Source organism: Gallus gallus, chromosome 19, assembly GCF_016699485.2.
Source record: "Gallus gallus isolate bGalGal1 chromosome 19, bGalGal1.mat.broiler.GRCg7b, whole genome shotgun sequence".
Classification (NCBI taxonomy): Eukaryota; Metazoa; Chordata; class Aves; order Galliformes; family Phasianidae; genus Gallus; species Gallus gallus.
In genome coordinates this window covers 3,593,068-3,612,025 of record NC_052550.1, presented here as the reverse complement: position 1 = coordinate 3,612,025, position 18,958 = coordinate 3,593,068, and the positions used below count along the sequence as shown (strand labels likewise).

The window sequence follows — 18,958 nt, the reverse complement described above, 5'->3', positions numbered from 1 at the left end:
ATTTTTAAATTTACTTTGAAGGAAAAATCACTTCTCTCTCAACATTTTGGGAGAAACTAAGCTCTGAAAACAAGTTTTGAATAAAACATTCAATTAATTGTAAAAGAAATATGTGTGAGTTATTTATTTATTCAATTGAAAATTGAAGTTTTTGTTTACCTGACAATTCTGTTGTATCTCTCTATTAAGCATATCTTAAGGAGGAATTGGCACTTTCCTCCCCTCTTTTATTTAAATGGACTTTGTGTCTGTAGGAGAGCTGGAGAAGGGCTTTGTAAGTGTTTCATACTCTTTATTAGAGCGGGCAGTTGAGGATGAGCCCAGGATCCAGACTAAAACAAAAGGAATTCCTGCAGGGCTTATTTCACATGGCTTGCACAGAAGGGAGCAAATAACAGAGCGCTCTGGGCTGTTTGATCTGGATTTGCAGTGTCATCCTACAGAATGTACATTCCAGGGAAAATCTGGGACGTTATTACCACTGTCCTAAGTGCTCTGAGGAGATGAGATTCTCTTCTTAATACCCATTGGCAAGTGGACCAGCAGAGGCCATGTGTGTTCTTTCTGTTTTATCTGTTTTGAAAGCTATGATGAAATGCTTCCCTGTGCTCTCCCTAAGCAGTGAGACACGATGCTTCAGCCAGCATGAGTTCATTAGCACCTACTGATTATCCCCTTCTGTTTCTTACAGTGGCCTTGGTTACGTCCTGGCATCCAGCATGACACATGTCACAGGTGACTGGCACTGGGCCTTCCGGGTGAGTAAATCACTTCCACTCATGGGCCTGAGGCATTCACTGTAAAATTTTGTCTGAGGTTTGGACTGCTTGTGCTCACTGTGCTGAGGTGAGTGGTGGAGGGGATTCCTATTTTCTGGCTGGCCACAAAGTTGGTGTTTAAGAGAACTGTCCCTGCTGGGACAAGTGGAGTATTTCTGCCTGGCTTTTGTAGAATGAAAACAGACATAGGGGAACTCGTACTGCAGCCAGGGCAGATGCTGATGTTCCTCTCACTCGAGGACACACTTGGAATGGTTGTATAGCAGTCTTCTGTGGCTGCATCATCAGTCCTTGGGTTTGTGATCAGAGTACTCCTATGTAGTTTTCATCTCGATTCCTCTAAAAGCAGAGGAAGCAATCCTGTGTCTCTATGATGGGGAGGGGACATTCATTGTCCTTCCTCCAAAGTCACCTAAGTTCACCAAAACCCACTCTTCTTTACAATTATGATCTACAAAGTCACACAGATTGCTGAGCATACTGACAATTCTCTGATATGCAGTTCTGTCTCTGAGTTTGAGTTACTGAGGACTTTTTGCTACAAGAAAAAATGATATCCTTGATCTAACCAGCTTTGTGTCTGCAGGTTACTCCTTGCATGGGAGGTTTAGCACTGGTTCTTCTGATTCTGCTGGTCCCTCACAGGATCCAGAGAAGGACAGAGGCACACAGAGCACTGAGCATCCATGGCTCTATACGAGTAGCAGCTGAGAAGCCTGGTGCACAGGGAGCTGCCAAGACTTCTTGGTGTCAAGATGTCATATCGCTTGGCAAGAAGTAAGTGATTTTAGCAACAGCTGAAAAATGCCCATTCTAATATTAGAAGTACGGCTTTGAAATCCTACTCGGCTCCTCTGTACCACATGCTGTAGGTGAGGTGACTGAAACAGCTCTGATAAAATCTTTCTCCCACCCTTTTACAGGAATAGTATGAAAGAGATTAAAAATTGTTTTTGTTTTGTTTTGTTTCCCTATAGCAAGGGGGAAGGAGGCAAAGCAATGTTGGCAGGGTGCTCCTGTTTAAAGCCAGTTCTACTTTCTATCAGGTTTCCCCTTCTCTCTTACTTTGGCACGCAGGGTAGAGTAGGTTGGCACACTTTTCAGGTGTAACTTCATCTGTAATTCTTAGTGCCCGAGGAAAGTGGGATCAGCGTGTCTTAGGCGGGGGGTTTCCCCCTCCTGTTACCCTGCAGCTGGTGAATATCCTGCCGAGGTCGGGGAGGAAGAGGTGGATCCGGTCTGAGAACAGCAGGTGCCGCTGTGCACCTGCACCAGACTCCGCTCTGCGCCGCCCGCGCCAGCAGGCTGCTTCCCTGGGGTCCCGATGAAATGCTTTTCAGTTAAAGAGCTGCTCCTCTTCCTGCTCTGGGACCTTCTTTGGAGTGTTCTTCTGCAGCAGACAGCGTTTTCTAACTGATGATTAGATTTGCACCCTATTTGCATCTGGAGCAGTGAGTTCATTAGAGGCCGTTTTTGTTGGATGACAGTTTGCAGGCAGCAGCAGTCTGAGGTGAACCAAGGTGAAACCTCCCTGACACGTCAACAGGCAGACTAATGCCAAGGCTGTTTTTCTGCAGAAAACTTCCTTACAACCTCCAGCAATGTTATAAAACTGGAATATCATTTTCTTTTCCTTTCAGAACCGATTCCCAAAGCACAAGGACACGCTGCCAAAAGCCATGCAGTTCCACGCTGCATTAAGTGCAAGAGCCACTTATCTTTAAAAGATGTAGAATCAGATTCATATCTTAAGAAATCCTCTTGTTGGTTGTCACCTCCTCATTCACAGCACTTTTATTTCATCTGAAGATTTCACAACTCCTCGCTGATTTCAAAGGGGATTTTCTATAAACCTCTGGCTTGAAAGAGATCAGTAAAAAGTTCATTTTCTACTAGAAGAGGGCAGTAAGGCAACATGATTCCAGCGTTTCTCTTCTGTCTGATAGCTCTCTGTGCAGACTGAGATCAGTTTTTACCTTATCACCTAGAATTAAAGTACTTGAACCCCCACCCCTTAACTGGTGGAAAGAGGCAGAAGTTGCTCTTTTATATTGGTTATATGAACAGCTGAAATCCACCCCGAGGAATTTAAAGGTGCACTCAGAACCCTTTAGTTTAGCTGCTAAGGCTCTGAATTCTTGCCCACTTTCTGTTATTGTAGTTCTGCTATCAAAAATGTCACAGCAGTTTTTTTAGAAGACTTAGCAATAAGATCCACAAGAGACCATGACTGGCACTTAACATTAAATCAGTAGGTCACACTCTTCACTCTAATTAGTGTCTTGCTGTCTAAATTCATAGATAAAGCACCATCAAAATTTGTATCTTCAAGTGAATGCAGTCATAATTTCGGCTGAGATATCTGAGTGGACAGCTTTGTTATCGCTTGACATTCTGGACAGTGCATGTGGGCCCAGCCTCATGTCCCATTCTTTCAAACAGCTCTCATTTCTTTCATCTTCCAGTTGGAGCTTTGTCTGGTCCTCGCTGGGTCTGACTGCCATGGCCTTCGTCACTGGAGCGCTGGGTCTGTGGGTACCGATGTTCCTTTACAGGGCTCAGGTTGCCCTGGGCACTGTGCAGCAGTGCCTGGAAAAATCATGCAATTCATCTAACAGGTGAGCTGTGCAAGGCTGCTTACATACACATAAGGAACACTGTACAGTGCTAAATCACAGTTTGTTTCCAAAGGCGGAAGGTAGGATGTGACGGTGAATACTTTGTGAAGGCAAAGAGGTGTGAATGTCAGACTGAATTGCTTCCAGGTATGCTGAGATACTCCTATTTAGTTGCTTGTTTATAATCACTCAGTGAACTGGAAAGATGCTGCCAGCCCTAAGTAAAATGGAAAGAAGCAGTAACAGGAACATTTACAGGGAAAGAAGCAGCACTGGAAAGGAGACTTCAGTTATCTACTGACTCTATACCTCAAGCCCCTTACATACACATTTAGGCATGTTTAAATCCTGCATTTTAGTAACTTTCCTATTACCTTCCTGTTAGTCTGGTTTGAAAACTACTGCCGTGTTGGCTATCTCTGTGAGTCCCAGCACAAAGCAAGCTTGATGAATTGGTCTGGTATTGCATTATTGTGTCAAATCAAGATAATTTGCTCATGTGAATAATTGCCAACAGAGCTCTGCTTACAGAGACAGTCCAGACCAATACAGATTCAAGTTTTGGGTGAACAAGGGCCATTTACAGTGGGAGAGAAATCTATTTTCATGGTCGATTTCAGAGAGGAACTGTCCAGTTTTAAACGGATGGAAGTTACATTGAAAAGTCATCCACAGGTACCTCAATGGGAAATGAGGTTGTCTTTCCATGGATGCCACCACCAGCACTTTATTTAATAGCAAATAACACTAAAGAAGTGAGTCAATTAGGAATTTGATTCAGGGTAGAGAGAAAAAAGAAAGCTGAACTGTTTAAATACTTTTAATTGTTAAGCTGATAGTGTTAGCTTATCTCATGCTATGCTCTGAATTATTATTCCACAGTAGTGTTGCAAGAGCAGACATGATTTTTCAGGTAAGTAAAAGGGAGCCCCACTAGTTTAACCTCATGTACTGCATTTTACAGGATGCTTTAAAAATAACCTTGGTGCAAGCTAGTGCCAGAGGCAGCATAAGGCGAGGTTGAGGCTGCTATTCCAGGGGGATAGAAAGAAAAATAATACAAACAGCTATGTCAGCCCTGCAGCTGGGAGTGCTGGGAGGACTGAGCTGCGTGTTCCCAGACCTGCTCAGGGATACTGTAAGGACGCTGTCCCCTCTGGCTGCTCAGCAGCTGTAGGCTTTTATTAAGGATAGAGCTGTGTCAGAGGAGACTCTGGAAACACAAATTCAAATAGCACACGGCTGACTCAGGTCTTGGTCCTTTCAAGGTAGATAAATAGGCACTGTGAAGTTTTCATTCTGGTCTTTGTGCAGACATCTTCAAACAGATCAGAGAGGTATGTGAGCATTCTTAAGCCCTAAAAGATCCCATAGGGTCCTTTCCCCAGGATTCGGATTCTTTGCTTTCTTTCTCCCTGTCAGTTGAACTGTGCTCTGATTTCTTCCGGCTGTAGGTTTATTTCAACTGCAGTCTACAGCACATGAATTTTCTAAACACAATTCTGTGAATGCTTAGATAAAGTAATGTCACCTTGGAGCTTGCTTCTCTTGGACAAATCTGCAAATTGCTTATTCTGCCTGTTCAATCTATATTGTCTCTAACAAGCTAAACAGAATCCTGAAGAATTTACAGGAGGAGTACAAATGCGCTTAAAATTTATTATCTAGTATAGCAGTACTTTTTTTCCTTGTAGAATTTTTGATGCATTAAACAATCAATGGCACCACTGGTCTTGTTTCAAGAGGCTTGTTTTGTCATTAGGGTCTCACCTGAGTCAGAGAGAAAAATATAAAAAACTTGCTCTTCCCAGGGAACAAAATTTTCATTTTCAGATGCAAAAACTGGGTGGCATTTGAAATTCTGCATTCAGAAAATCCTACATGGATATCCCACTGGTTAACTATTCAGTGCTCTGTGAAAGGTTCTGAGTACTGGTAGCTGTATCCCTTAGTCAGAGAGGTGAGTCATCTCAGACGGAGGGCTCTAATTTAGATGTATATAATTCTGTGTGATAGGATCTCTTTCCAAGACAGCAGATTGTGATACAGAGTTATTCCATCTGTTTTAAGGATGACTGAGTCAATCAGTTCTCAGGCTAACCAAAATGACTGTGTCTCCTCTGAATCACTGGATGTCCAAGCCAGGTCATGCTGGGAAGAGTCCTCCTTGAGGCTGGGTGTATAATACCAGCTCAGTAAATGGGAAAATACCTGCTCCACAGGATAGAGCCTCTGTTGCACAGGCATAGCTGCAATTTAGGCAAGGGACTGAATCCATTTAGAAAGAGTGGGAGGGCTAGATCAAGTGGAGTAAAATTCAAGTTGCCAACTGAAGATTGCCTGAAGCTGAAGGTATAAGCTGACAATGGGACATTTAACACCAAACTTTTCCTACAGTACAATTTTCCTTCACTTAACTGGCTCCTTTGCTTTGTCACCAGCCTAATATTTGGAGGCATCACCATTGGGACGGGAATCCTGGGTGTCATTGCTGGGGCAGAAGCTGCAAGAAGACTAAGGAAAACGAACAACAGAGCTGATCCTCTGATCTGTGCCACAAGCATGTTTGCTTCTTCTCTGTGCCTCTACATAGCAATCATGGTGGCCCAGAAGAACATCCTTTCCACTTTTGTGAGTGCCAGTCTGTCTATCACTTGGAAGATGTCTTCTGGAATCCTGGGGAGGTAGGGAACGGGAGGGGGAGGAAAAGGATTGCTACTGTTGGATTCCTGTAGTTCCCTAGACAATTAAGAGGTTTCATTAACTGGGGCAAAGTGGCCTGCTAGCTAAGTGCTGCGTGTGTTGCTCCAATACTGCCTGTGAGACTCAGTGTGCATTACTTGGCCTACTGAAGAGGGTAGGCAGGCAGAGTGTCAGAAATCGGAACTCAGGACGTACAGAGTTGGCCTGGGCTAAAAAAGAGGACTGTAAGCCTATATGGTTCTCCACATGAAGCTTGAGTGTCCATATGCAAAAATTTAGTTAAAAGAAGTCTCAACCTTATGTTAATTTTTAATGCTCTGTGACTAATTCAATGTTCTTGTTTTACTCTCTGAATACTTAAAGATTGGTGTACTTGGGACTGTGCAATACACAGAGTTCTTGCTAAGAATAATTTAGCCGTCACCTTCAGTGCCCCAAATCACAACCTGATCTTCAAAGTCAAGCTTTTGGCAATGCAACATGAAGTATAAATCACTGGAGTTCTGTTTTCAGTAAAGAGAAAAACAGAAACTTACTATGAATGAGGAATAGTTCAAAAAACTCCTTGAGAGAGAGGACTGGACATAAACTTTATTTTAACTATAATGTGGTGAATCCAAAGCTACCATTACTGTGATTATCATAAATAAGAGGATCCAAGTAAAGTTAATTACAGTAATCAACAGTTCTGCAACAGGGTATTTTGGCAGCTTTTTTGATTCTAACACTTGTTCAAAGAGGTTTTCCTTTTGACTCCTCAAGAATATGTATTCCTGTGGAAAAACACATTTAAACCAAAGCTAAAAACAAATGGATTTGCAAGCTGGTGTGTGTGTGTACAGAAAGCAAAATGTGAAATTAAAGATTATTTTTGAATCCAAGAGCAGAGATGTAAATGGCCAAAGAAATAACCATTTTCTTTCTTGGCCTCTTAGGTCGCTACGTCGTCCCATCCTGAGCACCTCCTCCAGTTCTCTTTTGCCATTAAACACGGAGTGCCCAATCACAGCTGTGTTTGGTTTACCTGTCTGGATTAGATGAGTGAATCAATGCACCAGTTTTGAATTATCCTTTTCCAAACGACACCTTTTATCAGGATGGAAAAAAACAAAATCTGTGTAAAATATTTCTCTCCTTGCAATCAGCATTCTATCTTCATGCTGTTATCTGGGAAGAAATGGTAAACCAGGATGTGGATAGCTGGATTCTATACGGTTCTTCCCGTGGGCAGACCAGTTAGTCCCACAGACAGGGACTTTGCCATTTTATCTTCAGTTTGATGTTGTTGCTTCAGGTGTTCCCACATGTAATGCCAGCAGTGTGCAGGGGTAACAAATCATACATAATCCTAAGCACCTTTTTCTTCTAATATTTTTGCCACGTGGCTGTTTAACCTCTGCCTTCTCTGGCACCAGCCGTGCCTCTCCTTGCTTCCCAAACAGGATCTGACACGAGTCATACTGGTGTGGGAATTGGAGTGGCATGCCAGCTGGTGCATCTAATCCGAGGGTTCCCATGAAACAGATCTTCCATTTGTGTAGGACACTGGCAGGAAACTGGCTTTCCAGTTGCTGTCTATCCAGGCACTCTGACTTTAGCAGACCTGTCTCCATTGCTTCACTTCAGTGCAGAAGCTACTGAGGCAAAAAAAAAAAAAAAAAATCAACACATGCACTGGCCTGCAACTGTAGTAGTTTTTATGTCACGTCTGAAAGTCACATCTGAACCCTGCATCTGAGAACTCTGGACTGTATTTGGTGCCAAAGGAACTTTAATTGAAATGGACTTAGCTTTAATGGTATTGCTGTATGAAGACACAGTCTTGCCCTGCAAATTGCCTTTGGAGGAGACACTGCAGCCTTTGTCTCTGATTCAGCTGTGTGGTGTGGGGCTTTTGAAAAATAACAGTCAAACAGCGTATGGCCCAGCCATGCTAACTCTTCTTTTTGTCTAGACATGTGACTGTTTAAAAGCAGAACATGTGTTTGATGTTAATTACAATCCAACTCTCTTCATATTGGCCTTTCATAAGTGGTCATCTGCAAAGCAAAATCTCCTTAAAATTTGGGAACTTACTCTGGTTACATCCTTTGAAGACCAACTGCAAGTATTCAGTCTCTTAAAAAGTTGGGGGTCCTGGAGAAGGTGACAGCAATAAAACAGTGTTTCTAGATACACTTAGCAGATTAGAATGGGGAACGTCACAAAATTGATTGCATGAATTTGTTGGAAACCTTTTCTGTATTAATTTAAAATAAGAACTTGAGACAGTATGAGGAATATTGAGAGGTTGTAGAACCAGAAGGATATGCTTTAAATAAAGCACTGCTTTCCTGCCATCATAAGCACTTCTCCCTTGCCAAGTGCATCACTTCCAGGACATCTTCACCTGTTTTAGAGATAAAACACCATGCAACTTTCTCATATTTATAGATTGCAGTTGTTTTGCACTTGGATGGATGAGAATGCCATCTACTCAACCATACTGCATTTATTCTGCATGAGAAAGTATAAAATTGATATTGATTTTAGACAGAATACATTGATATAATCTGTAGAATGATTTATTGTTTTCTCTCTTTCTTTTTTTTTCTGATGCCCTGAAACTGCAGTCCACAGAAGACATTAGGAGAGAAAGAAAAGCTAACCAAGCTGCATCTCAAACATTAACACAATTCCATATGAAATAATTACTCTCTGCAGTATGAGATCTTAGCCACTAAGTATCACATCCACTTATCATGGATAGCTTTTCATTAATTCCCATTCCTTCAAACTCTGTGTTGAGAACATAACTTGTTTCCTAACGATAAATTTTACACTCTTTTCTCACACTAGGCATGACATGCTCCTGTTCTTAGGGACTTGAAGAGATTAGATGACTTGAGAAATCATGAAGTAAAAGGAAAACATGAAACAACTCTTTAAGAACTAAATATATAAAGGAGATGGAGCGTTAAGGGGTTTGAGCAATCTGTTGTTTGGTGTGTGAAGGCAGGCGGTTGTACAGCCCACCGATGGTATTGAGGAACAGATGGGAGACTTCAGAACCTTACGTTCTAGCCACTCTATTTTCATCCTGTGGTATCTAGAGTGTCAGCTAGGATCTAAATACATCTCTTTGTTCTTTGTTTCCTCTCTGTTTCCCTTTGGCCTCCCATATCTCTTGTTAGCTATGGCACAACCAACAGAATTTACGTAAACTCATGCTGTTATCACTGTATGGCAATAAAACTGCACTTCTACATCTGTCCATAATTTCCCTATGAGCCCTGCTTTGACCACTTCATAGGCTGGGTCTCTATGTCAAGCAACAGCATGTTTCAGGTCAATGGAAAAAGGGAAAGGAAGGTTCTTGATGAATTTGGATATTCCAAGAGAGACTGGAGAGCATCAGCTGGAGGTTAGATGGTGAAGGGCTGATATTTTGAGGTGGATTACAAGGTTTGACCTTGTTGGACCTTATTTCTGTGCAGCTTGGCAATAAGAGGAACTGTGTGGTATTGCTAACCACGCCACCAACACATTTCATTTTGTGTTTGGCCCAAAGTTCTCAAACTTTATTTTCCAGGTGCCATCTGACACTGAGGCCTGTGCCACTAAGTAGAGTATACCTTCTAGAAGAGCTCCATCTTCATAGTGTAGCTTTAATGCTTTCTTCAGATATTGATTAGACTGTAAAGCCTGCTCAAATCCATGACTGGGTCTGGCTGAGAGGGTTAATCTCTTCTAAGACAGGCATAAGAACAGCTGGGGGCCCTTCCCTGTTTTCCTGATGGCTGGGTTTCCATCTGTGTTGAATTCTGGAATTCCCATAGGACACCAAGTCTTGGAGGCTGCCTGACCATAGGAGTCCATTTCGCTTCAGAAGTTACCTCTCTGAAGGAGCCTTTAACAGTACTTTAACAGCACAGAGATATTCAACTGGTTTCATTTGGAAACCTGTGTAAAAGGAGATCTTTGAGCGCTTTATAAACCCTGTGCTAGAGGTTTCCCTTCACAAGATTTGCCTCCCTCCTCTTGGGCTCAGCAGTTCAGTCCATATGATTTATTAATGAGAGTGCTTCTATATTTCCTCTTTTGGCTCTTTTGCTGAGTATCAGCCACACAAAGCAACTCACATACCTTCCCTACTTACTTTCTCCATATTTAAGATGAACATAGTGGTTGTAAGCATAGACATAGTTTAATTCATTAAGAGATGGGCATGTACAGCAACTCATCTAGATAGAAGCAGTTGATGAGACTGCCTTCATCGTCAAGCTAAGGAATATCAGCGGAGTGTGTCTGTGTAGTCACTGTGTGTCTGTGTAGTCACTGTGTGTCTGTGTAGTCACTGCTTTCTTCTTTTCTGCAGATTTTTATTGCGTTTGGAGAACTATTTTTATCTGTCAACTGGGCTGTTGTGACAGACATACTGTTGGTAAGTGCTTCTGAAACTATTTGCTTATTTTGAGCTTTTCACAACAATATAGTTCATACATGTGCATCTTGCTTGTCAGGAAGACCTGCTTCCTCCTCCTAGGGAGAACAAAACCTCACTAAGAATGCCCTTTCTGGGACCCTGCTGACACCTGTGCTGTAACCTGGTGCGTGGTATCACGCCGTGCAGAGGTACTGCTAACAGACAGGTGTAGTAGTGGCAGCCCGAGCTCGTTGTAAGCCCAGGAAAGAGGCGTCCTGGTTTGGGTGCAGCTCATGCCAGTGTCCTGGTGCTCCTCGTGCCCACGTTAGTGTGGATTTTGTGTACAGCTCTGTGTTGTCGGACGTCTGACAGGAAAGGTCTCCATCAGGAAGAGGATCACTTTCTGTTTTTATTCAGAGATTCTACGTTTGTGCCCCAAAGCTTTGAAAAGATGATCCAAATGAGAGAAAGTCGATATTCTGTAAAGCAATGTTAGTCAACCTGTTACACTTCTCTTATTTTGTGAACTATCAGCAAGCTCCTTCACTCCAGAATACAGTGCAGATAACTTCCAGAGCTTAGAATAGCTCTAAGTGGGAAGCACTGTGCCACAAATGAGGTCTGGACTTTCTTCTTATTAGAATTGTTTTTGAGGGATCGCAGCACAGAGGGTGTGACTGAAACCCAAACCTTCAAGCAGGATGCTGCCTGAGAGGGAGATTGTTCCTGCAGCTGTAGCACAGGCAAAATGCTGATGCAGTGGGTACAAATAGAAGACAAAGGAGAGAAATTGTTTAAAGCTCTCAGGGCTTGTTAGAGAAGACATGAAGATAAGGGCAAAACGCAACAGAAATCTGTGAGTTTCCACCCTCAGGCTAATGGTGGGAAATCTTGAAGAGAGCTTGCTTAGGCAAGGGTCACATCAGCATCCCCCTTTTTATGTAATAGTCTCATTTCAAGAGAGTTCAAATCAATTTGCAGATTGCTAAAGCAATTCCACTGTCATAATAAATCTTTCATATAATGAGAACCACAGTAAATGCATTAATGTGTAGTGCAGCATGCAGTGATGCACAGTAACATGTCACAAGAATTTAGGACAGGAAGGAAAACTTGCAGCCTATGGTTCATGAGGAATATGGTTGTCCACAAGGTTGCCATCATTTCTTGCTGAACTGAAAATTTGCTGCTGGGGTTTCTGTCACTATGGCCTTATTTGCTCAGAGTATACACCTTGATTGGCATTCCTCACAGCTGCCTAAAGGAGCAGTGAAACAGATGAGCAGCAATAAAAGTGTCTTTATTTCAGCTTTTGGTGTAAAAGGTGTGAATGTGCAGCCAAACAGAGCACTTTGTAGTGACAGAAGGGACAGGCCATGAAGCACTGTAGATCTCTGCTTGGCTGAACGGACCCTGCCCTGATGATACGAGCTTGTTTATCCTCTAACTTCATAGCATGAAGAATCTTTCTTTCAATTCTGATGGAGATGAATGAATAAAACAGCCAATATTTCATGGTTATTCAACAAAGCACTGCTGATATTGACTGCCACGTTCTGTTCTCAAGTTACTCTTTCATAGTACTGCTGTCTCCATGTCAGTTCTGTGCAGCTTGGAAGTTTGATAGAAAGATAACAATTGCAGCCAGCATTAGTGAATTGCCTGTCTGCTTCAAGCCCTGTGTTTTAATTCTCTCCTCTGCCATTGTTGAAGAGGAAGATGGCCCTGCTGAGTTAGATGCTGTTGATGCAGGATTGGAAAGTAAGGCACAGGCGAGTGCTGGTCCCAAGCTGCACAGCCTGCAGGGAGCTGTGCTTGCATTCAGTTCAGTTGCTCCGGCCTGAACTTCCTTAGGGAATTCTGCATCCTATTGCAGCCTGTACAAAATCCATTTGAGAGTCATTCCCATGTCTTCATCCACATAAACAGAGGAGAGGAGGAAGCTCCTGTCTCCCAAGTGACTGACACACTTCATTGGTTATTTATTTTAGAGCATTTTGGTTTTAGGTTCAAGCAGTACTGCATTGGCTGGCAACCAGTGGGAAGGTGGGGAGCAGAGCTCTGCCATGGTGTGCTTCCCCTCAGAGCAGGGATACTGTGTACAGCCATCACCGTGCTCTGTATGGATCTGTTGAGTTCTAAATGTTAGTAATTGTTTGGTCAGAAAAATGATGGCATTCAGCTGCATCTGTGGATGGCTGCTCATTCAGTGGCAATCATATTTGGGATTTCTGTTTCATCCTGCTGAAAATCCATGTTTCAGTGTATTACTTCTATTACACTGACTGAAGGATGCCATAATTAATAACAGGGACTTGGTTTTTCTCCATTGTTTCCTGTGTGATCGGGTAGAATCTCAGATACTGTGGCTGGATTTGCTAATGCATGTTCATATTTTGCCACAAAAATCACTTTTCCTCCTCCCTGTATGACACTGCCAGGCAGACAGTGTAGCCAGGAATTTATTTATCCTGTGACCCGTGGAGCACAGGACAAAGGAAGATGTTGACTGACTGATAAAGACTTTCTTCCTTTGTGGCTAATACGTCAAGATGCATTGCACGTAGCAACCTCTGTACCCCTCGTTCAGCTGTAAACACAACGGTACCTCCTGTATGGCTGCAATCAGAACATGCAGGCAGAGCGGTGCTGCAGCTGCTTTGCTTGCAGTGCTTGGGCTGACTGGGAGACCGTCACGGCGAGTCCCCTATGAAATACTTGTTTACCATCTGTGAGGTACTGGTACTCGGCATTTTAGGCTTTTGGCAGCTAAAAGCAAAAAACCTGCTGGAGCTGGAAGCTAATATTCAGCTTGGGAAGGTTACCAACATGTTCCTGTCTTTGTTTATAAGTGCCCTGGGAGGTACAGAAGCGTTTATCAGCCTGTCTCTTCCATCTGCTTTTTTAGCTGACAGCTCTGTCATATACTCTAAAATCTCCAGAGACAGCACGACAGGGCTTGCAAATTGCAGTGTGGGCACCCCGTGCATCCGTCCAGGCATCCACACTGGCATCTCCTAGGAGATAACAGAGTGTTGGGTGTCACCTGCACTGCTGACGTGCTGTGAGCTTCTGGGTGGTTACTGTGGATGGGTTATTCCAAAGTCCATCTCTGTGGTAGTGATCGGTTTCTTCCTTTCATAGCGAAGCCTACAGAGTTTTGAGCTTTTGCATAAGGTTTCCATTTTGTAGAAGAGCCTGAATAATAGCACAGTGAGAGTTGGAGTGAGCCTGGGAACTATAGGAAGCTTCTATCTTTCTTGTCCATTTTTCTCATTAGAGCTTGGTTCCACGTGTCTCAAAGCTGCAGATATGAGGTGCTAAGTGCGTGCCATAAGGAAGTGGTGCAGGACACACAGAGAGGGAAAGAACATTTATATTCCCCAGTGCCTGCAACGCCCAGAATATGTTAAGGACACAACAATATTTGATGTGCATTTCTCAAACACAGCCTGTCATTATCATCAGAAGAAAGAAAACCGAGTCTTGGGCAGATAATATGATATCCTGAGAGAGCCAAGAGCAGAAAGGCACCAGGGTAGTACTGCCATAGCAAGGTCTGCTCCCTTAGCCCAGAGTTTTCTACTATGGTTTGCTTATCTCCCTCACTCACTCAGAGAGTGAGACTGAAATATTTTCTTTTGTTCTCACAAGAATAACTAATCTTGCTGTGGACAATGTTGCTTCCTTACCCTCCAGTTTTAATTTCCATTAATGCAATTCTTTACATCCACTGTGAAGATAAGGCATTGATGCTGCTGTTGTGATATAGCTACATCTTAGTGATAAGAGAATATTTCTTTAATATTCTGAGGCCTCTTTACACACGTAGAATGATAATAAAACTCTAAGTTAAATGTGAGAGCAGAATCTTTTCTTTCTTCTATTCCCAACTTCTTGTCACGCATGTTAGTGATTCCTTGAAGGCAGCTATAAAGCTGCAATAGCTTCCATACCTTGAGTTTGTCTCTTGGCAAAATACATCACCCCATTAGTGAGTGTCTGAGACACCTTAAGTGATGCTCAGATAAATCTGCAAGAAAAACCCAAGTAGAGGAAGAGAGGATATTAAGCATTTTGTCTGTGGTACGAGCAGGTGGTCGGAAAAAACAAAGACATAAAAGCTTAAAATTGCCTCTGTCTCATTCTGTGAATGCTTTTCCCTTAACCATGTAATAATATGAATGTATTACAGAGAGAGACACAAACAAATTATGTAGAATCATACTGTATTTTTTCAAGAACAGTTTGTTTTCTTCAGTAGCACGAACATAAAGCACCTATTAACCCGAAATGACTATATTTCATTTTAAAAAATAGCTATAATCCATGTGATCCATTGCAGTGCTCTGGACATATGCCACATCTTCTTCAAGCTGTTATTTAAACCTGTTGCATTCAGAAGCACAGTCACTCTCAGGTGTGGTTATTAAAGTGGCTGCACTCAGGTGCTCTCCAGTTGCGAGCAGTCTGTAATCAAACTGCCTTCTGGTGGGGCAGGCTGGGTCCTCTGCCTGAGCCTTCACACGGTCTGCAGGGCCTCAGCTGACATCCCTCATAGCCATGGCACCTGCTTCATTCATGAGATGTGCTCTGATAACATCCATTCTCTTGTGTGTTGTGTTTCATTTCAGTATGTTGTCACACCAAGACGGCAGTCTACAGCTATTGCCCTGCAGATCTTGGTGAGCCACTTGCTGGGAGATGCAGGCAGCCCATACCTTGTTGGGATGGTAAGTGAATTTCCTGCTTATCTGGGTTTTCTTTAGGGTAAATCTTTTGGAAGCTGAAAGACAAACACTCAGAAGTTGAGGCACTTCCTGAGCTGAAGCTTAGAAATTAGTCAAGCTGTTGGCATTGAGTAATCCTGATACTGGAATTCAGAGGGACATTGTTGTAAATGTTTTTAAGCAGAATGCAACTTCTGGTGCTGTGACACTGCGGGTGCACAGAGCATAATGCTATGTCTATAGGTGTGAGTTGTTTCCTTGCAGTGTGTAGAAATTCATTCTGATTTTGAATTTGAACATTCATGACTCTTGAAGGCGCACCTTTTTGCAAAGGCAGTGCCATGGGTATTGCATTCAAGTACTTTTTGCTAAGTTGGTGAGGAGTTTCATATAAATTAACCATAGGATCGTAGGATCATTTAGGTTGAAAAAGACCCTTAAGATCACCAAGTCCAACCATTCACTAACACTGTAAACCTTCCACTAAACCATGTCCCTAAGGGCCACATCCATGTGTCATCCGAGAAGAAAATCAAATACTGCCTTATGTTTTGAAACCTAAAAGTATGAGCTCAAATTCTTACTTTTGGAATCTTAGAATTGGTCAGCATTCTGTTGACAATCACAACAAGAGTAACCTCAGTGACTGCCTTTTGGTATTACTTGACATTCAGTGCTCTGGTTTCAAATGATCTTAACCTTGAGTATTCTTTGAGAACTGTTTTCGTTGCCCTTCCTACAGCACCTTAATCTTACATGGTTCTGGACAAAGCAGCCTACTACCATTTTTTCATTGTAGATCATTTATTTTAGTTCCAATGGATGACGTCTGTCAGTGTTGTTTCCTTTCTTCCTTATTTTTTATTTAAGGTGTGCAGTAATTCTGCACAAATACTTTGATTTTTATTCCTTAAAGGACATGAGAGAGTGAGAGTTTGATGGGAGATTGTATTGTTGTTGTTCTGTAAGTTTTTTTTATATGGAAGTTATGTGAAGAAGTTCACTTCAGGAAGTGTTGTTCTTTGACATATAAACAGTGACTTAGTTAGAGCCAGCCAGAAATGTGCAAGCAAGCTGGTCCAGCCAGCCAGATCTCCCTTTTCCTCACGTGGATGAAAACAGGGATCCTAACTGTGTAATCTGTCCAGCAGAGATGACAGTCCTCTCTCACAGAGGGATTCCTTCTGCAGCTCTTTTTTTTTTTTTTTTTTGGCAATTGAAGAGATTCTTTTTCTCATTGGAGTGTATTATAAAACCACTGCCCAACCACTGATTTGGCCATATTCAAACAAGGTAGCCAACATCCTTGTGTCACCGAAACCGCCTAAAATAATACAGAAAAATGGGAGGTTCTTAAAAGCTGGTTCATGCCTTGTGCATTCTCCACTATTTGACTATGTTGTTGCTTTATGCCTGGGAGATGAATATGTTTGTATTTATTTCTTACTTACTGTTCTTTGCTAAATTTGAGGCACAGACAGGACTGAGGTTTCCTGCTGAACGTGCTGCTGCATCCTGCTAGTAACTGTGTGCAGGATACTTCTTATGCAGTACCTGGCGTGTGGTTGCCTTAAATAGCAGCCAATTGAGAAGTGTATGATGAGAAAGTTTGTCATGGTATATCCTCATGTAACCTTGCAAATTAGCAAAGAACAGAGATGATAAATCCAGGAATAGAACTGTTGTATGTCCACTTGGGGTCCATGCAAAGAGAACCTCACTGTGTTCTGGAAGGCTTCTGTGTAGCAGAACACCAACACCGCCCATATCTGCCGCCAATTAAACACTGAATCTTCTCTTTTCAGATCCTGCTGTTGTTTGGTAACCTACTTCAGCTAACACTTTAGCTCATAAATTGTCTGGAGAGTCAGAGAATTGTACTTTTCTGGTTTTCTTCCCTTTGCACCCCAGAGATTTCCCTACTGAGCATTTTTAAATTAAACACATTGGGTTTGTCTTTTCGCTGTTTTCTTTTCCATGGTCTCCAGGTGCCCATTGAGAGCTGATCTTGCTCTTATCTCCTTAAAATGTCATTCATGATCATATTAAGCCCAGCAAAGGTTGAAGACTCTCATAATAATGTATTTCCAGTCACGTAGCATATTGTAATAACCAAAGATATATGTGGGAATAAAAAGAGCTGCATTCAACATTCATCTTTTTGTTTGTGCTACGAAGAGTCTTCAAGTTCCCGGGTTAAATATTGAACCTTGTAGGTTTCTTGAAAGTGGCTTTTCTGTCTACAGACATAAAATTTATTATAGCTTTTACAAACTCATCCTCAAGCCAGTGAAAAAAAGCAGCTGCCTGGTATCTTCTTCCCAGTTCCTCGCAGTATCACTCCATGACTCCTTAAATACCTTTTGGCTCCAAACCAAATTCCTCTCTTGTCTCCAAAATCAATTTCTAGCTCTTCCCTTTTTAATGGCTGTTGCTTCTCGTGGCTGTACTGGTGCCAACTCTGTTTCTATTCATTTGCTGCTGATTAGGTATAGATAAAGTTATCCAATGACATCAAGAAATGATGAAAGTAATTGCCAAACATCTGTCCTTTGCAGGCTATCTGGAGATGGGCTAGAAAATGGTAAAATGAGTTAATGGTTACCAGTCATGATAAATACTGGTTGCAGCATTTCTTATTCTTGTGACTCGAGGCACTAACAATACAATAAACCATGAGATACCTCAACCAAATGGAAGTTGAACAGCAGTGCAGTGCAGGTGCACTAGACACTGGGTTTGTCAAACCAAGATAGTAGCAGGCTTTTTATCCCCACCTGCTCAGCTTTATTCTTTTCAAGGACCACAATGCGAAGAGTCTGCTTAAATCATGAGAGAAGTATGGTTTTATCTCAGATTGATGACAGCATTTTTCACTCCCTAGATCTCCAATGCTATTCAAGCCAAGAAAGATCAGTCATTCCACTGGAGTTTCTGCAGCCTGCAGTACAGCTTCATCATCTGTGTTTTTGTTGGTGTCTTTGGAGGAGTTTTTTTCCTCCTGACATCTTTTTACATTGAGGAAGATCGTAAGGAAGCAGAGCAGTTTTGATGTTCCTTTGTATCCTTTAAACCTGTATCTGATTTCTTTTCTAATGTATGCAAGCCATGATACTGACTCTGTAAAGTTAAAACACAAATTTATGTACTGTGGTAATGCTACAATAGTTTCTATAATTAAAAAAAGTAAAATCCCACCCAAGCCTCAGATTAAACAAATCTCCCATATCGAGCAAAACAGACTTTGCAGAACACACAAAGACCACAGGAGTGCTGTTACAGACCCCTCAAATGCTACAGAATACGAAGTAACAGAAGAGCCTAACAGCAGATAATGCACAGCTGAAGCCTTCATGGAGGATGTGGTTCTTGCTCCACTCAGGTCTGTGCAGTCTACCAGAACCATAACTAGCTTTCTGTAATACTTCTCCCTTTCCCCTGAAAGAAGTCACATTCAAAGTGTGAAAGACTTAAAGAAAATGTGTTGAACTGGACAGAACCCTGCCTTAATTGCCTGGATTCTTACAGCTTCCTTCTGCTCTGACGTGGTTTCCCAAGTACCATAAATTAATGCTGCCTTTCAAGTGAACTCCAGGCCAAGATTTGCAAAGAAGAAAATAAAGTCCTCCTCTTTTCCTTTCCCTTTTGCTTAATGAGATACAGCTAGAGAAAAGGCCAAATAACTATTTCTCCATATGGCAGAAAGTCCTGCATACTGACTTT

At 42.2% G+C, this 18,958-nt stretch overlaps 1 protein-coding gene and 1 long non-coding RNA gene across 9 annotated transcripts in view; one reads left to right on the top strand and one right to left on the bottom strand.

The window, feature by feature from the left end:
* SPNS3 (sphingolipid transporter 3 (putative)) overlaps positions 1–18,432 on the top strand; it is a 37,047-nt gene extending 18,615 nt beyond the window's left edge. For 4 of the 7 annotated variants that reach the window (XM_046902552.1, XM_046902553.1, XM_040650585.2 and 1 more), the window contains 7 exons: positions 692–758; positions 1,366–1,556; positions 3,245–3,397; positions 5,839–6,028; positions 10,458–10,523; positions 15,140–15,238; positions 18,120–18,432. In XM_046902552.1, the coding sequence (XP_046758508.1) occupies positions 692–758; positions 1,366–1,556; positions 3,245–3,397; positions 5,839–6,028; positions 10,458–10,523; positions 15,140–15,238; positions 18,120–18,287 (934 nt within the window). In that variant the 3' untranslated portion in view covers positions 18,288–18,432. Of the gene's footprint in view, positions 1–691; positions 759–1,365; positions 1,557–3,244; positions 3,398–5,838; positions 6,082–7,035; positions 8,246–10,457; positions 10,524–15,139; positions 15,239–18,119 lie in introns of those variants that run through there. The other 3 variants (XM_040650592.2, XM_040650593.2, XM_040650588.2) reach the window with 3 other exon arrangements.
* LOC121107290 overlaps positions 98–18,958 on the bottom strand; it is a 59,600-nt gene continuing 40,739 nt past the window's right edge. For both annotated transcript variants that reach the window (XR_005841087.2, XR_006931814.1), the window contains one exon: positions 98–18,355. This is a non-coding gene — a long non-coding RNA (uncharacterized LOC121107290). The remainder of the gene's footprint in view (positions 18,356–18,958) is intronic.